Source organism: Eurytemora carolleeae, unplaced genomic scaffold (assembly GCF_000591075.1).
Source record: "Eurytemora carolleeae unplaced genomic scaffold, Eaff_2.0 scaffold509, whole genome shotgun sequence".
NCBI classification, from domain to species: domain Eukaryota; kingdom Metazoa; phylum Arthropoda; class Copepoda; order Calanoida; family Temoridae; genus Eurytemora; species Eurytemora carolleeae.
Window position 1 is genome coordinate 143,983 of NW_019396523.1, and position 15,710 is coordinate 159,692.

Sequence of the window (15,710 nt, forward strand, 5' to 3'; positions counted from 1 at the left end):
AATGCATGCATATGCGTCCTAGTACATGTTATGAACGCACTTTGTGGACGTGGACGCAAAAAGTGTGACATCAATCCATTCAGAGATAAGTTCAGATTATTATGCTTGTATCAAACGTTATTTCAAGATATAAGACAGCATAATTGAACGGTGGTCAAATTCTAAAATTACCTTTAGCACAAGCCGGGCAAAGTTCTCCTTGGACTCTTTAGAGCAGAGAGGAGAAGGAAAGTTCTCAGTGGATACCATAGCGTTCATATATCTAGAGAAACCAATTATCATAGAAAAGTTGCGACAACAAGACTAAAATAATAAAATGACAGAGGGAGAAAAGGTGGCGCATGGTTCATCTTCGAAAAAATAATATTTGATAAAGTTCCAAAGGCTGAAACTTTTGTTTGGTAAAGCGTTTAGCCACTCGATATTCACAATGTAAACTATTAAACTGAAGGATAAATGGGATATTCACCGAAATATAATAAAATTATAATTAAATAAGGAGTGTACGACGCCTTTAAAAGAACGACCAAGGGGAGAAAACCCTAATTAGTGTGTTTAGGAAGGGGTGCCTCTTTACGACGACTTTAAATAATCGGCCAAGGGGAGAAAATCCTAAAAAGTGCTTAATAAACAAATTTAAAATATAAAATTTTTGACCTCTAAGTTCATATAATTTTGGTTCTCTAACAGTGAACCAAGAACCGCGTAAAATTAAATTTGTAAAATCTTAACTTTACCTACACATGTTATCAAAGTATTTCTTGTTTAAAGCCAATAGAATATCCGTGAAAAAGTCGATGAAGGTTCTGTTTGACTCTCCTCCGATGCATTTCATCACCTGCAAAAAATCCGTTTAAACTCTGGATTGATGGATCGAGGTAAAGATAAAACGAGAAATGCTAACTCAGCAAATTCTCATTCAAACACAAAACTTTAAAATCTAAATGTCAAGGTTAAGTTTACCTGCATAAAAACTTGTTCTCCATGTTGGTTTACTAAAGGTACAAGGTTCTCTACTTCTCTGGAAACTGTGATCAGCTGAGTCAGGAACATGGCAGCGGATTTGACAGGATGTTGCTCTGGCATTGTTAAAGTATGAATAGCACACTGTAATAGTAGCAGAGAATCCAGTTCATTGTTTACAAACAATCCAGCCTGTTTCTTCAACACCTGACCCAGCATAGCAAAAAAACAATCTATAAGATCCGCATGATCAGACATAGTTGCTCCGGACTGAATTGTTCGTAATGAAATATTACAAATCTCACACATTAAGGATTTCAAGGGACCTTCCATCTCCGTCTCACGTCCGTACATTACAAAAAATTGCTTGACAAGATCCAAAGCGGCAGGTTGCGGGGTTGCTCTGTAACAGGTCATAGTGAGGGTCACCACATCTTGGGTTAAAGGACGGATCTCGTCCTGAAGAGTAGAAACTGACTGTTTTAATAGCGCGCACACGGAGTCAATAATTTCCGAGTCCTGAGGGTTGTTCTGACAAACCTTGTCTAGCATTGGTAGGAACTGTTTTAAAATGATGAAGACAGGTTGATCCACAGGTTCTCCGAGACTGTTTCTGAGCTGAGAGGTTTCACTCTCAGGTTGATCATCAGATCTCCGGGTTATATTCAAAGTTTGGAACAGACTTCCCAACAACTTGAGGACAAAGATAATCTTCTGTCTAGTTTGTTGATCAGGAGCAGGAGAGAGAGAAAGTGAATTGATGAGCTGTAGATGAGGAGAGAGAATAGGTTCTAGACGAGGAAGAATTTGCTGAGTCGGCAGCAATGCCAACATTTTCCCTAGAATAAAATACTATTGGTTCAAGACAAATTTATGTTTGAGCATACACATTACACATTACACAAGGTTTATAAATGAAACAGTAAGTAAAATAATAATAATAATAATAATAATGGTAGATCTTACCCAAAGGATACATCAAACGAATTATTTCCCCAGTATTTAAACATCCAGACACAGTTGATTGATGGATTGCATCTATCACTTCTCCGGCATAAGGTCGCATACTGTCCGTGCAATCCCTTGATATATCCTTGAGAGCCATGGTTGCTGCCAGGCTTAGTTCCGTGTTCCCCAGAGCTGAAGTTACAATAGGAGTAACATGAGGGAGAAGTTGAGGATGCATCGCCAACCAATCCGAGAATCCGCCAATACAGTCCAGTACTGTAGAGAATACCCGGATATTCTTACTAAACGGAATGATCGGAAGTTTTGCTAAGAACATGGATAATAGTGGATTAGCTTCCTCTTCGTCTGAGTCTGCTAGAGATTCTGCTACAGCATACCAGGCGTGAAGACACGCCTCTAGCGCAGGCCAGGCTGCCGGGGAGGTTAAACACGCGGAGATGGAAGAATCTAGATGTTGGAGCAAGGAATGCAATAGTCCGTCCCGGAGAATATTAAAACTATACATGATCGTATCTGCTATATCAGTTCTATAACACCTGAAAGACTCCCTCTGGTCGGCAGTCCACTGGTCGTCCTTAGGATCGTACATTGATTTCATGAGCATTGTATTGACTAGCGCTGTGTAGACAGGTCCAAATAACGCTACACATTGCTGATACTGGTCAGGTTCACAGGCTATAATATCGTCCTGTAGAATATACCAGAACCCGAAGGGCATTTCAGAAATTGTTTCTTGTGTAGGGAACTGAGCAGGGCAAGAGGATGCGTACAAGATGGTAGAAATCAATCTTAACACTGATTCACGTCCATCCTGAAATATCTCTTATTTTATCTGATTGAACCTTAATTTTATCCAAGGAATATAACAGAAACTTTCATGTTATTGTAAACATAATAAATGTACTGTAGTTTCCGGGAGGAATGTAAACAAACTAAATGCTACTCAGACAGAGTTTTGTAAATATTCCTTCCACAATCTGCAGTGAACTTTTTATGAAACAAGAAATTCTTGATTTTGTCCTAATAATTCCTTTTACCAAATACAATCAATAAAAATATTAGTCAAGTTATTTTTGTAAAACCTCCTTGAAATAAGTTAAGTTCTGTTGAAATGTTAAGATATCAAAATGATTGATTGATTTACCTGTGAACTAGTAGCCCAATCTATCATGAGCCTGGAGTGTGACTCCCCGAAGCTGATGAAGAGAGTGAGAACCGGAAGTGCGCACTCGTAGCTCCCCTCTCCAATATAGTCTATGAGGATACGATCCAGAGGAATCAGACGTTTAAGTAGAGCCATAAGATGGTTCGGATACTTGTGTGTATCCGGGTGTGTAACCTAATCATAAATATTGGTAATACAAAAACAGTGCTAATTAGATCTCAATCCGAAAAATGTTCCCTGCACTATACTTTGCTAAATTAAAAAATGTCATCTAAGAATTCCTAGCTTCATGGAGAAGTGTCACGTGTTTGTCCTAAGCATATATCAAAGTGTCTCACTGTCTCATATTTGTTCCAAGTATATATTAAACTGTCCCATGTATAAATCTAAGTCTCTCACCATGCTGGACAGGGCTTCAAATGCTACATCGGAGAGTTCCTCGTCATGAACAGCAGCAAGAAGACGTTCAATAATTTCCCCCGACTCATCCAGCGGTACACCGAACTGAACCCATGCCTAGAAATTATCTAATTTTTAATCTTAATAAATATCATGACTTTGTTTACTGCTTACATTAGATCTGCTATAATTCTCAAAATCCAGTTGATTAACGCTGTTCATTTTTCCATTATTTGTTGGAAATTATCAAAATATTTTTTCTAAAAAATGATTGAAGAATAAAAGATCTAACCTGAATACATTTAAATGCCTGAATAGAAACCTCCGAGTTAGTTTGTTGATTTAAAACCTGCATCAGGAACTGAAGCATACCGGTCAAACTACCGGTCAAGTGATTCCGCACCTGTCAACAAACAAATCGTCAAGGGTGATCTGAACAATCTTAAACAAGCCTTTTTCTCATAAAAATAATAATTAGAAACAACCCTCTAAATATTTTCATTTAATCATAAGATCATTCTTACCAATTATCAGAAAATTCATTACATTTTTAGTCCATATTACATAAGAAACATGTAGTTTTTGAATAGAGGAAAGAGAAAGGATTTAAAATTCTCAGAATTTCTTTTATTCTACTATTGGATGTAAATTTTGAGATGAAGAGGTGGTTTTGCCGCCGTTTTTTACTTATCCAGGCTCCCCTCCTGAAAATTGATTTATTGGGAAATGAAAAATATATATTTTATAAAATATAAAAATATATATTTTTCATTTCCCAATAAATCTTATTTACCCCGAAACCAATCATAGCACTAAAGAAAAAAAATATTCTCGAGGAGGAGGGAACAGTTTTTCATGAAGATTTTCACCCCTGTCCGGTTTTTTTAAAGAAGTTACCTGTGCTCTACGTTGTGATGGAAGGAGTAAAGTTGAGAACTCCTCTGATTTAACAGTAAGTACTAAGTAGTTACCTGTGCTCTACGTTGTGATGGAAGGAGTAGGGTTGAGAACTCCACTGATATAGCAGTAAGTAGTTACCTGTGCTCTACGTTGTGAAGGAAGAAGAAGGGTTGAGAACTCCTCTGGTATAACTGTAAGTAGTTCAAGAAGAAGAGCTAAAGGACGCATATTCTCCGTGGTTATATGAGGTTGAAACATGTTGATCAGATCCTAGAATCAGCAAACAAATATATTAATATTTAACAATAAGGATATATACTAATTGTATTAATTACAACATTCTTTCTTTATTCTTGTTGAATATTGAGCCTGAAGTTGGGAGTGAAAAGGGAGTATATATTTTTTTTAAATAAATTCCCCCTTTCCCCCTCTAAGTGTTTGGTTTTTTCATTGAACTGGGGAATTTAATTAAATTCAAATCTTTGGATTTAAAAAGTATCCAAAAGTATAGGAAAAAATTTGCCTTTAGGCGTCCAATTTTCCAATCACCCCCCCCCCCCCCCCCAGGGGTAGTCTTACTGTGTTAAGCATACAGACGTCCAATTTTGAAACTGCTACCCGCATTTCCAATGTGACAAGAAAATAAATTTATTGACGAATATGCATTTTTATGTCTTAATAAATGTGTATTGTGGCCGTATTGTTCAACATTTTAATTCAGAAACTAAAATATAGCTCAGTCCGGAAGTAAAATCTTATAAATACATAAACAAAAATAAATTTCCAAGTGCTTGCAACAAAATAATCAGTTTTTATACAGCTGAGAGGGGTTGCTCTGGGTTAAATTGAACCAACCTGAATGGGTTGCTGCCAATTATCTGAGACACTGTGTATAACCAACCCGGAGACTGCAACACAAATCCTCGTCAGTACTATCTTAGGACCCTGATACGTTACAATAGTATCCAATAGTTTCTTCCTGAGAGCAGGATGTTGTTCAGCTTTCAGCTCCGCCCAATACCGAGATACTTTAACAGCAAGACATGAAGCTCCGAAGAACTGAACCTCCGGAGATTTCTCCGGACGGATAAGCTCCCAGGCAAAGTTCCAGGCCTGAGGAGATATCTGAGCAATTGTCAGCCATTGATGCGTTTCCTGAACAAATTTATTCTGTAATATCGTAACAATATTTATAGAACAATCATTTCCCCCTTTTAAAATAAACTATGACAAGAGAGAAGTGTTAAAGTGTACTAGTTAAAGCACACTGACAAAGCGAAGAAATTTTAATTTTATCATTTATAATTAAGACATTTTTGTAATTAGAATACTTGCACAAAAATTGGGGACATTTTAATTTAATTTTAATTTTATTTCATTCCATAACTTCCTGGTATAAAATACAAAAGGCTGTTTTGAATCACATGAAGTGATCTTATCATTCCATTAAATATAATCGAAATTATAGAAATATGAAGCAAACCTAACGTTACGTAAAATTCTCATCTATTCGGAAAATATAATAAAAAAAATTGAAACCTGAGTAGCTGAAGATTGATAGAACTGAAGAACTGCTTTCTCCACATTCTCTGCGTTCAGCTCTACTCCAGCCAGTGTTCCCGCCATTTTTTATTCTTTACATTCTCTGAAAGTATTTCCACTAACATCAACAATTATCAAAAGGACATACAATCAAAGTCTTCCGCCCCTTGATCTACCATCTCTACCGCCTCTCTTCTTCCCTCCTCCGCCGCCCCGACCACCGCCACGCCCACCAGACTTAGGTGGCGGAGATTTGGGTCGGAGTTGTTCAATACGCTCTGTGCAACCAGTGGTTATTCCATCACTGAAGAAGGACTGATGTTGGTTCCAGTCGTAATTACTGTTAGAGAGATCAGGTCCTATCGTTAACCAACCTTTAGATAATATCATTTACAAATAATTCAAATATTAAAAAAAAAACATTTTATATAAATTCTCCTAACTACTCCCTAGGCTGGGAATTAAATTACATAATTTGAGAAAAGAAGGCTAAGCGAGACTAAAATAAGACCAAGTCTTAAGATATGTTGGGACTAAATTGTATTAGAGTTGAGTTTACGGTAAAAAAAAAAACCAGCAAGTCACTTTGGCAAAACCCACCAGGTCGGGTTTAACCTTGAACTTTAGAGTTGAAACTAAGCTTCATAACGCAAGAAAATTCCAACTGCCACAAAAGGTTCAATTGATTTTTTACTGTCATTAAAGAGATTTTTCGCAAAAAATGGACAAAGTTTAGACTGAAATCAAATTTATTTCGACCTTGATCGCGACCAATTTTACTTCTGTTGCGTCTAAAAGGAGAAAATTTTTAAAAACGTCCAACACCCAAGAGCGTAATGTCCATACAATTTCAAGTTGTTGCATTTTTCCACTAAGATTGTAAATAATTCAAACAGCTTTAAAACCACTCATATAGATATTACAACCTGCAATTAGAATTCAATTTGATGTATTTGTATAAATACAATTAATATTTCATAATATCTTTTTTATTTTTGATGATACGAGAGTTACTTTTGAAAACATTCATTCCTGTTTCGAGGATTTTTGAGAATGAATACGACATTTTGATGTTTCCAGGAACGTTCCAAAATCCCCCGCCAGCCGTGAATATTAAGTCGTAAGAGAACTATCAATTAAATTTTTTTCTCCTTCTAGACGCAACAGATAGAATTAAAATCATTATGCAGTAGCGATCGGTATCGAATTCTATTCCTAAATTGTGGAATGCATTTGAAATTGACCGTAAAGAAATCATATCTGCAAAAATATTTAAACGATTTATCTTGATAATTATGAGGTTTAAATGCGAAAAAAACTAGTTGATTATTAGAGTAGATTTTATCAAGAAAGCTAAACTTCTTTAGCTTATTTATGTTTGTGTCCACTACCCTGTAATTTAATTTAACTCTATGTTAATGCCTCTGATCTCACCCAGCCGCAGATCACCTGACTATCTCCTACCTCCCAATAAACTCCTTATCTATCCCAAAACATAATTTGATGTACGTATCTAATTGTATTCACTATCGTTAACTAACTTAGGGCCGACCACTCAAACAACCTAGCTTGGTTAGGCGGGTCCAAACTGCATTGTAATTTGTGATTGCTTATTTGTAATATCTCATGTTTTGTAGTATAATAAAAATATTAAATTATATGAAATATTTTTTGCGAATACTTTCTTCAAGATTTAAGATTTTTATTTTGAAATGACATCCCTGGACGAATTGATGAGTCGCGACCAAAAACATGAAGCCGACGTTTTCCGAGACAGAAATGTTCCGCAATGTGGAACATCTCGATTGGTTTATCCATACAACCCTGCTCAGGTTCCTCGTCTATGATGAGATCTATGTCAACATTGGCGTGGATAAAATCTCCATCCGTAGATCTCCTAACCGTGCCCTTAATGTTATAAAACAGTATTAATCCAGGTGTTTGCTATTCAATGAAACATAAATATAAAATCCTACATTGTACAAAGTAAATTCTCACATATTATTCCAGCTCTACAAGCTAAAATACGTTTTGTGGTTTAGTTTAAATGAAAACAACCTTTACAAAGCCTTGTTAGGACAGATTCAATTTACCTTAATTCCCATGAGACAATGCTCTTTAGTTCTAGTTAAGGATGCTCTAGGTTCCACCAAGGAATGCTGACCTTTAAAATATATTTCATTTTGATAATTTGGTTTTTGACATTTGTATACCAATTATTATTCATGCAATATTAAATAATAATGTTGTATTGAAAATGTAGTTTAAAAGGCTTTTAAAGGATCTGGTTCAATTTTTCTTATTTTTTTGCAGTTATGTTAAAATAGGTGAATTTACAGGCTTGACATATTTAATTGTGAAGCTCATTCTTAGTTCAGGATTAAAATCATAAGTTTTTAAGAATAAAAAGATGTTATTCTGCATGGGTTAAATGATGAAACATAAATTGTAAATTTCTTTCAATAAAATAGAACTTAAATCATATAAAACCTTTGTTCGGACTAAATAATCCTTCTTAATGAAAAATAATACTTAACCTTTATTTTTGGCATTAGTTCTAATCCAACAGATATCCTCGCATCTTCTAAAGCCCCAGTTTTGTAAACAGAGTCTCCCTAGATCCAAACCATCACTAGAACCACACCATAGGAATACAAAACTACGTGGAGCTGAAACCTCAACAATATCCAGGGCCATGATCTTGTCCCAATCCCAGAACTTGGTATTGGTTACCCCGTAGGTTCTGCTATACTCCTCTAGCGGGGGCTCGATCAGTATCACGTCAAACTTTGCATTTAATTGTTTCAGGTCATAGGTTTCTAGGTCACATTTTAGGTACATGGGGGGATGAGCCGTCCTTTCGATCAATTCGTCTTTAAGACGTATTAACTCCTGGAGTTTAGGATACTCTTCGAACCGTCCTGTAAGTCCTGTATCCCGGATAAAGTTTTGTGGTCGCTGTCCTGTATCTACGAAGTTCTGACTGTAGTCGTTGTGCGGGTTGAGAGATTGTGTTCCCTTTAAGAACGCTGTTGAGTCTCTAAACTCCTGTTCCTGAACTCCTTTCTTCTCTAACACTTTTCCTTCATCATCGCCCGGCTCATTTCTATCTTCCTTACTCTAATCCAACCATATTATGAACTGGAAACTCGGAGGTTTCATTGATTATAAAGATTGGCCAACTCAAAAAAGAAAATTTAAGTTACCATAATCAATAAAAAATTAGTATACAAATCGCAATTGGAGTTAAATTCATTATACTTTCTCTTCTTCCTTTAGGCGAAGAGTAAAAAAGAGGGTTATAAGACTTGACTTTTGATAACAAAATCTTAATTTTCCCCGACACATTATAATCAACTCCGACAAGTACCTTTTGAGTATATAATAAACCCCTAACCCTGGTTTTAAATATAGGATTCTAGATTAAAAAGTTGTAATATGTTTCCTTATCAAGTTTGATGTGTTTATCAGAGCCAAACGCTTCCGACAGATTTTCCACCCCTAAGACGTAATCATACATTTAAAAATTAGATAGATTTTGTGTAATATTAAATTCTAATCTTAACAATAAAAAAGAGGTAGCACTGTAAATTAAACATTATACATTATGTAAAAATATGAGGAATAACTAAAAGGAAAATTAAAATATAAAAGAATGGATACAAATTTTCAATAACCATAAACCATTAAAAAAAATGTGCCTGATAGTCTAGAAGCCAAATATTTTGAATTTACAGTTCATAAGTTTCCCCCCCCCCTCCCCCCCCTCGATCCTAGGAGCCCTAGGGGAGGGTCAAAATTGCATAAAATTGCTAGTAGTTTTATGACATACCAGCTTAAGGGCCCGGGTATGCCCGTGGGAAAAAAAAAAAATTTTAAAAAAAAAGATTTTATATAGTCTGACACTATCCGGCTACCCATGAGTATCCACAAAAAAATTCAGCCCATTCGGTCCTGTCGTTTGGCCGGCTATAGCTGTCGTTTGGCCGGCTATAGGCAACAAATATATATATGAATTTGTCTAGTTATAATATATAGCATTGCTCAAATATATAAAAGACTCAAACATTTGGACAGTATGCCGTGAATTAGTTTCAGTAATAAACAACTTTCATAACTGCAGTATTTTTTTCATGAACAATAATTTCAATATTTTTATTTTCTATAGTTTGACATTGTATAAATGTTGGTTACTTTCTTAAATAAAAATAATATGTTTTGAAAAAAAGGTGAAAAAGGCGCCATCACTAGATGTTCATCTATAGTATTGATTTATATTGATACTAGCTGGAGTAACCAGGGTTATCCAGGTTTAAAAACACTTTTATACATTTTCCTATTGTTGAGATTATAAGTAGAATAATTTTACTACTGAGATTAAAAGAAGAATAATTAAAAAAATAATCCAAAATTATAATGTATTTATGCGATTAAAGAGTTACATTACACAGGGAAACTTTTATACAAAATACAAAACAAAACTATAGTTGGGATCAGAGTTTTATCAGGAAATTCAGCACTGATAAATGAGTCAATTTGGGCTGGCCCTATTTTTTCCCTCAACCAGAGCAAAATATGAGCATGGGGTAGACATATTTTTTGCAACTCTATGGTGTAGATATCACATAAAATGCTGCCAAAAATCTCTTGCTGAGAAATGAGTTTCACCATCATAACAACCTAAAATTTTAAAAGTTTTTTTCACAAATAATATTTTTAATGTACTTTGAACCTTTTAACAAAAAAACTCTTGCTATGATGTCATGTCAGGATAAAGAGCTTCAATGATTTCTGCCCACTTTGGGTTGCATGTTTACCATGGTACAACTAACCCTGGATCTAAAAAAGATGTAATATTAAATTTGAATTGCTATTTTATTTCAGATAAACTTATTTTAATCATAAATTCATACCTTAATAGTTGGTATGAAACCATACTCACATATCACTTTATCAGCACCAAATGATGCCATCTGGAAGCAAGAATTGTATTTCCGAATATTTTGTAATTAATGTTTACTCTCTGAATGATTTGCAATTAGTGTTTCCAACGCAAATGGATTTTTATACTTGCGCAGAATTGCTAGCCCTTGCGCGCAAGAGACGCAACGTAATTGCGTGCAATTCCGTCCAACTTTCTTGCGTTTGTGTTTCAACTTTTTGATAATATTCAATTTCAAGTTTAAATCTTATGGCACAAAATAAATGCAATTAATTGTTGCGCAATTCCTTTCAACAACAAAAAATTCAATTTAAACTTTGGTAGTGGCATATAATAAACTGAACAGCACTAACATTTCAGTCTCAAATGCTAAGAAAATTGAATTTAAGCTTAATCTTTTGTTTAATAATATTCATTTGCAGCATGATAACCAGAAAACTCTGGCATAGGAAGACGACATTTTAGACTCAAGTAACTGAATAAGTGATTTAATAAGATACTAATTTATGTTTTTTTGCTAATTTTCACATAAATAATAAATGAAATATTCTGGTCATATGAAACTATTATGTGAAATTTCAAAATTCTCGAAATTAAATGCTTTTAACCTCCTCTTATACTGAACGAACACTGATGCATCTATTTTTGTTTACAAAATCCGCCCAGAGAGAACTGGTTCCAATATGTACGCAGAGTATACGCGACCGCAATTAACTTTCCTTGCATCAGTACCTTGGGCCGGAGTACAGTGGGGTTCTGATTGGTTTAATTTTGAATTCATTCATTTCCTGGAATTGTTTCTCAAAATTTAATGAAATAGCTAGAAAGAACGAAATGTTCAAAAACCAAGATTTTTTTCATAATTTGTGCGAAATAGCTTTTGCACATCTATGGGAAATTATATCCAAATTTTGTGCAATTTTTACTCAAAATGTAAGAAAAGAGGTCCTATCGTTTTTTACCCTGCAGAATGGTTTATTGCTAATTCACTGCTTAATGTTCATTTAGAGGTTGCTTCAGAAACGAAGGTAATGGCTTTGAATAACATACTATTTTTGCATTTAGTAACATTCTGTGTTTTTATGCCGCTTGCAAATATTTACACACTGGTTGAGACATATTCAATTTTGTTATGATAATTAGCGTCTAATTTGTACACTGTAAAGTTTTATAAATTTTGTGAATATTATGAAATGCACCTCGAGTTTATAGCTGGAGTAACCAGGGTTATCCAGGTTTAAAAACACTTTTATACATTTTCCTATTGTTGAGATTATTAGTAGAATAATTTTACCACTGAGATTAAAAGAAGAATAATTCAAAAAATAATCAAAAATTATAATGTATTTTGGCGATTAAAGAGTTACATTACACAGGGAAATTTTTATACAAAAAACAAAAGTTTAGTTTCCAAGTGCTTCAGGATACACAATGTTGGTAGTTACTCCTCCAGGTGCCAATATATAAAGATAAATTTTAGTACCAACTCTAGAACAGGCCACATATAGCTAGCTGACCATGAGAAAAGCAGACTGTAGATAAGTTTATCCCTGACACAGCAAGTGATTGTCCTTGAGCTTTGTTTATACTCATAGCAAAGCGGAGATGGTTACCTTCGAATTTTCCTACCTTTATTGTTGCTTCAATAATGTGTGGAAGAAGTTGCTTTACAGCTAATCTAGTGCCATTATACAATCTTGGAGGGTCTAAATTACGCAAAAGCATAATTGGTGCCCTAACCTTAAACTCTATAGGATATATGGGATGGGACACCAGGAAGTTCTAAAGAGTTAAAACTCAATTGGCTAATGCACTGCCTGTGTTTGGTCTGGTATAGTGTTAAATGACTGAGATAGAAGTCGTGACAATAGTTTGAAGTTTATATGATTAACAGCATCATTTCTTGGAGCAAGAATAGCTCTTTGACAAAGCCAAGTTTTGTCGCAATAATTGTGATTTAGATCAGGAAATACTACATTCCCAAGATCTGACTCTGTTTTCATAATTGTACATAGAGGCTCCAGATTAATTTGTCCATCTAATCTGTTTGAAATGATATCTCCATTCCCCAGTTTTAACAGTTGAATCAGAAGAAGTACCAGATTGATTCATCTGCTGATAATCTTGCCCTAATATTTGTTGTCAGTTGAAGATTCTGAACATGTGTTCTGATATGAAGTTTTAATGCTTGCCTTTATCTCATCTGCTCTTGTTCCTCTAGGGATAACTGGCAAGGTTTGTATAATGTCTCCTGCTCAGACCAGGGTTACTCCTCCCATAGTTGAGATGGTGTTCTCAATGTCTTGCAGAGTTCTATCAAGAGCTTCAAATGCACCTTAAGCAAAACAGAAATATATTTTAATAATAAATGGAAAAAAATAAAATGCAATGATATAAAATATAATCCATTACCATTGTGGGACATTGTGAATTCATCCCATATAATAAGTGAACATTTTCTCAAAACTTGAGCACCACCAGAACTTTTTAAAATGTTGCAAGTTGGTGATTCATTAGTATTGAGGTCTAAAGGCAGTTTAAAAGTTGAATCTGCAGTTCTTCCTCCTGTCAGCAGTGTTGCAGAAATGCCTGATGATGCCACAGCTATTGCAATTTTACCAGTATACTTCTAACAGAAGATTTGTGACCAATGTCTTTCCTGTACCTCCTGGAGCAGCCAAGAAGTAGATGCCACCTATCATTAAATTATTTCTTGAAAAATCTAAATTAAAAGTAAGGAACTTTAAAATAGGGGGAAATATACACAACAATTATTTTAAAATCTCTTTTAAATATCAAAGAATATTTAAAAAATTTGGCCATTCCACAGCTTACTGGGATCTAATACAGCACAGAACTGCAGCATTAATGCAACAATAAACCCAACTGTTCAGGGACTTTTGAAACTACAGCTTCTTCTAATGCAGTATTCCAATGACTGTCATCCTCTAGGAGACCTCTCTCATTACAAGCCTAAAAAATGTGCTGAATACTATTCCATCAACTGATCTTAAATCTTCAAAAGATTGGGGTCCCTTTACATTATAAAGCAGTAATCAAAGAAAAAAACGTTCTTGTTTATTTGGATGAATGTTAATATACCTGGATACTCAGGTACAATCTATCCTCGTTTTCTCCTTTGCCATCATTTTCCAGATTTCTGCCAGGTGTAATATTGAGGAACCTCTCAGTAATAAAGTGTTTGCGCAAATTCATCTTATTGACAAAGAGTGAAGAATACAGTCAAAGTAGTATTTTTAAGCGCCAAAGCAACTTCAAATGCTCAGGAGTGTAATATACCCTTTGTCCAATAGGTAAGTGAACAGTTAAATGAACAATGACAGGATGACGTTCATGAAGTGGGAATTCAAAAATTCTCCATGCTCCTCATTGCTGCTTATGTAACGTTCAGTTTGTTATTGACTAACTAAACCTCTGTCATTATTCTGAACCCCTGAAACTGCCATATCTGAACCATTGTTAATGTATTTACATACATACTTGATGGATTTGACGTAATTGCACATTTCCATGTGTGAGCATTGAAAGGAAGGAGTTTAGTGAGCTACGCAGTTACTACAGTGATAATCAGAAAACTCTGGAATAAGAAGTCGACTTTTAGATTCAAAATAGTCCAATGAACATGAGGCACAGCAATTAATCACTATAAACAGACCCATTTCACTTAATAAGTGATTTAATAACTTGTTTGTAAAGTTATTAGAGTTGTTGCAACATCAAATGTACTTCAATATTACTTTAATGTCGTCTTCTTATTCTATAGTTTTCTGATTATCACTGCAATCAAGGACCATTTCTTGACCACGTACTTCAATTGTTGCACTGCCACCACCATCCACAGGTTTTCTTCTCCTGTATAATGGGTAACCATCATGACCAGTATTTTCTGAAAGGATACGTGGAAATCGTTTTGAACACTTCTTTGGATTAATCCAACCAAATGGTACAAGTAACCCTGGATCTGAAAAAGTTGTAATATTAAATTTGAATTGCTGTTTTATTTTAGATAAACTTATTTTAAAATCAGTCATACCTTAAATTCATACCTTAATAGTTTGCATGAAACCATGTTCAGATATCACTTTATAAGCACCAAGTTCACCAAATGATGCCATCTGGAAGCAAGAATTGGATTTCCGAATATTTTGTAAATAATGTTTACTCTCTGAATGATTCGCAATTAGTGTTTCCAACGCAAGTGGATTTTACTTGCGCAAAATTGCTGAATTTAATTGCAAGCAATTCCGTAATAATTGCGCGCAATAAACGCAACGTAATTGCGTGCAATTCCGTCCAACTTTCTTTCTGATATTCAATTTAAAGTTTAAACCTTATGGCATCAAATAAATGCAATTAATTATTGCGCAATTCCTTTCAACAACAAAAAATTTAATTTAAACTTTGGTAGTGGCATACAATAAACTGAACAGCATTAACATTTCAGTCTCAAATGCTAAGAAAATTGAATTTAAGCTTAATCTTTTGTTTCATAATATTCATTTGCAGCATAATAACCAGAAAATTCTGGCATAGGAAGACGACATTTTAGACTAAAGTAACTGAATAAGTGATTAATAAGATACTAATTTATGTTTTTTGCTAATTTGTAATGACATCAAATATACTGTGATGTTGTCCTTCTGTTCCATAGTTTTCTGGTTCTCACTGTAGCAAAATATCTAATTTTGATTAAACGAACCACCTTACAATTTTAACCACAAAAGTAAATATACATTTCTCTTGTTTGGGTGTCTGTTTGTTTGTTACCTATCTTAAGTGATGATTTACTCAAAACTTTAGAAGTGAAGC

At 34.6% G+C, this 15,710-nt stretch overlaps 3 protein-coding genes across 7 annotated transcripts in view; all 3 read right to left on the reverse strand.

Annotated features, from left to right (window-relative positions):
- LOC111704833 (conserved oligomeric Golgi complex subunit 6) overlaps positions 1-700 on the reverse strand; it is a 27,183-nt gene extending 26,483 nt beyond the window's left edge. For all 4 annotated transcript variants that reach the window (XR_002765887.1, XR_002765886.1, XM_023477192.1 and 1 more), the window contains exon 1: positions 689-700. The gene's annotated coding sequence lies outside the window, so the exon portion shown is untranslated. The remainder of the gene's footprint in view (positions 1-688) is intronic.
- LOC111704832 (importin-13) overlaps positions 1-15,710 on the reverse strand; it is a 16,623-nt gene extending 913 nt beyond the window's left edge. Inside the window, exons 1-12 of one of the 2 annotated variants that reach the window (XM_023477190.1) lie at positions 15,697-15,710; positions 13,838-13,841; positions 5,936-6,041; positions 5,252-5,551; positions 4,535-4,666; positions 3,789-3,899; positions 3,497-3,613; positions 3,077-3,271; positions 1,930-2,743; positions 964-1,802; positions 738-838; positions 172-262 (exon numbers count right to left, since the gene is read on the reverse strand). In XM_023477190.1, the coding sequence (XP_023332958.1) occupies positions 172-262; positions 738-838; positions 964-1,802; positions 1,930-2,743; positions 3,077-3,271; positions 3,497-3,613; positions 3,789-3,899; positions 4,535-4,666; positions 5,252-5,551; positions 5,936-6,022 (2,787 nt within the window). In that variant the 5' untranslated portion in view covers positions 6,023-6,041; positions 13,838-13,841; positions 15,697-15,710. Of the gene's footprint in view, positions 1-171; positions 263-737; positions 839-963; positions 1,803-1,929; positions 2,744-3,076; positions 3,272-3,496; positions 3,614-3,788; positions 3,900-4,534; positions 4,667-5,251; positions 5,552-5,935; positions 6,060-13,837; positions 13,842-15,696 lie in introns of those variants that run through there. The other variant, XM_023477191.1, reaches the window with a different exon arrangement.
- LOC111704822 (N6-adenosine-methyltransferase non-catalytic subunit) lies at positions 6,041-9,458 on the reverse strand. Its single transcript, XM_023477175.1, has 5 exons — positions 9,384-9,458; positions 8,476-9,058; positions 8,032-8,102; positions 7,660-7,846; positions 6,041-6,312 (listed from the first exon to the last, which is right to left on the reverse strand). The coding sequence occupies exons 1-5, from the start codon at positions 9,456-9,458 to the stop codon at positions 6,089-6,091; spliced, it is 1,140 nt and encodes a 379-aa protein (XP_023332943.1). The 3' UTR covers positions 6,041-6,088.

Excerpts from the sequence above, each read along its gene's own strand:
- LOC111704822 (XM_023477175.1), bottom strand. The coding sequence starts at position 9,458 with ATGTATGATTACGTCTTAGGGGTGGAAAATCTGTCGGAAGCGTTTGGC. Across the intron at positions 7,847-8,031 it reads ATTGTCTCATGGGAATTAAG|GGCACGGTTAGGAGATCTAC; the intron begins GTAAATTGAATC and ends TATAACATTAAG. Across the intron at positions 6,313-7,659 it reads CGACTCATCAATTCGTCCAG|GTTGGTTAACGATAGGACCT; the intron begins GGATGTCATTTC and ends TATTATCTAAAG.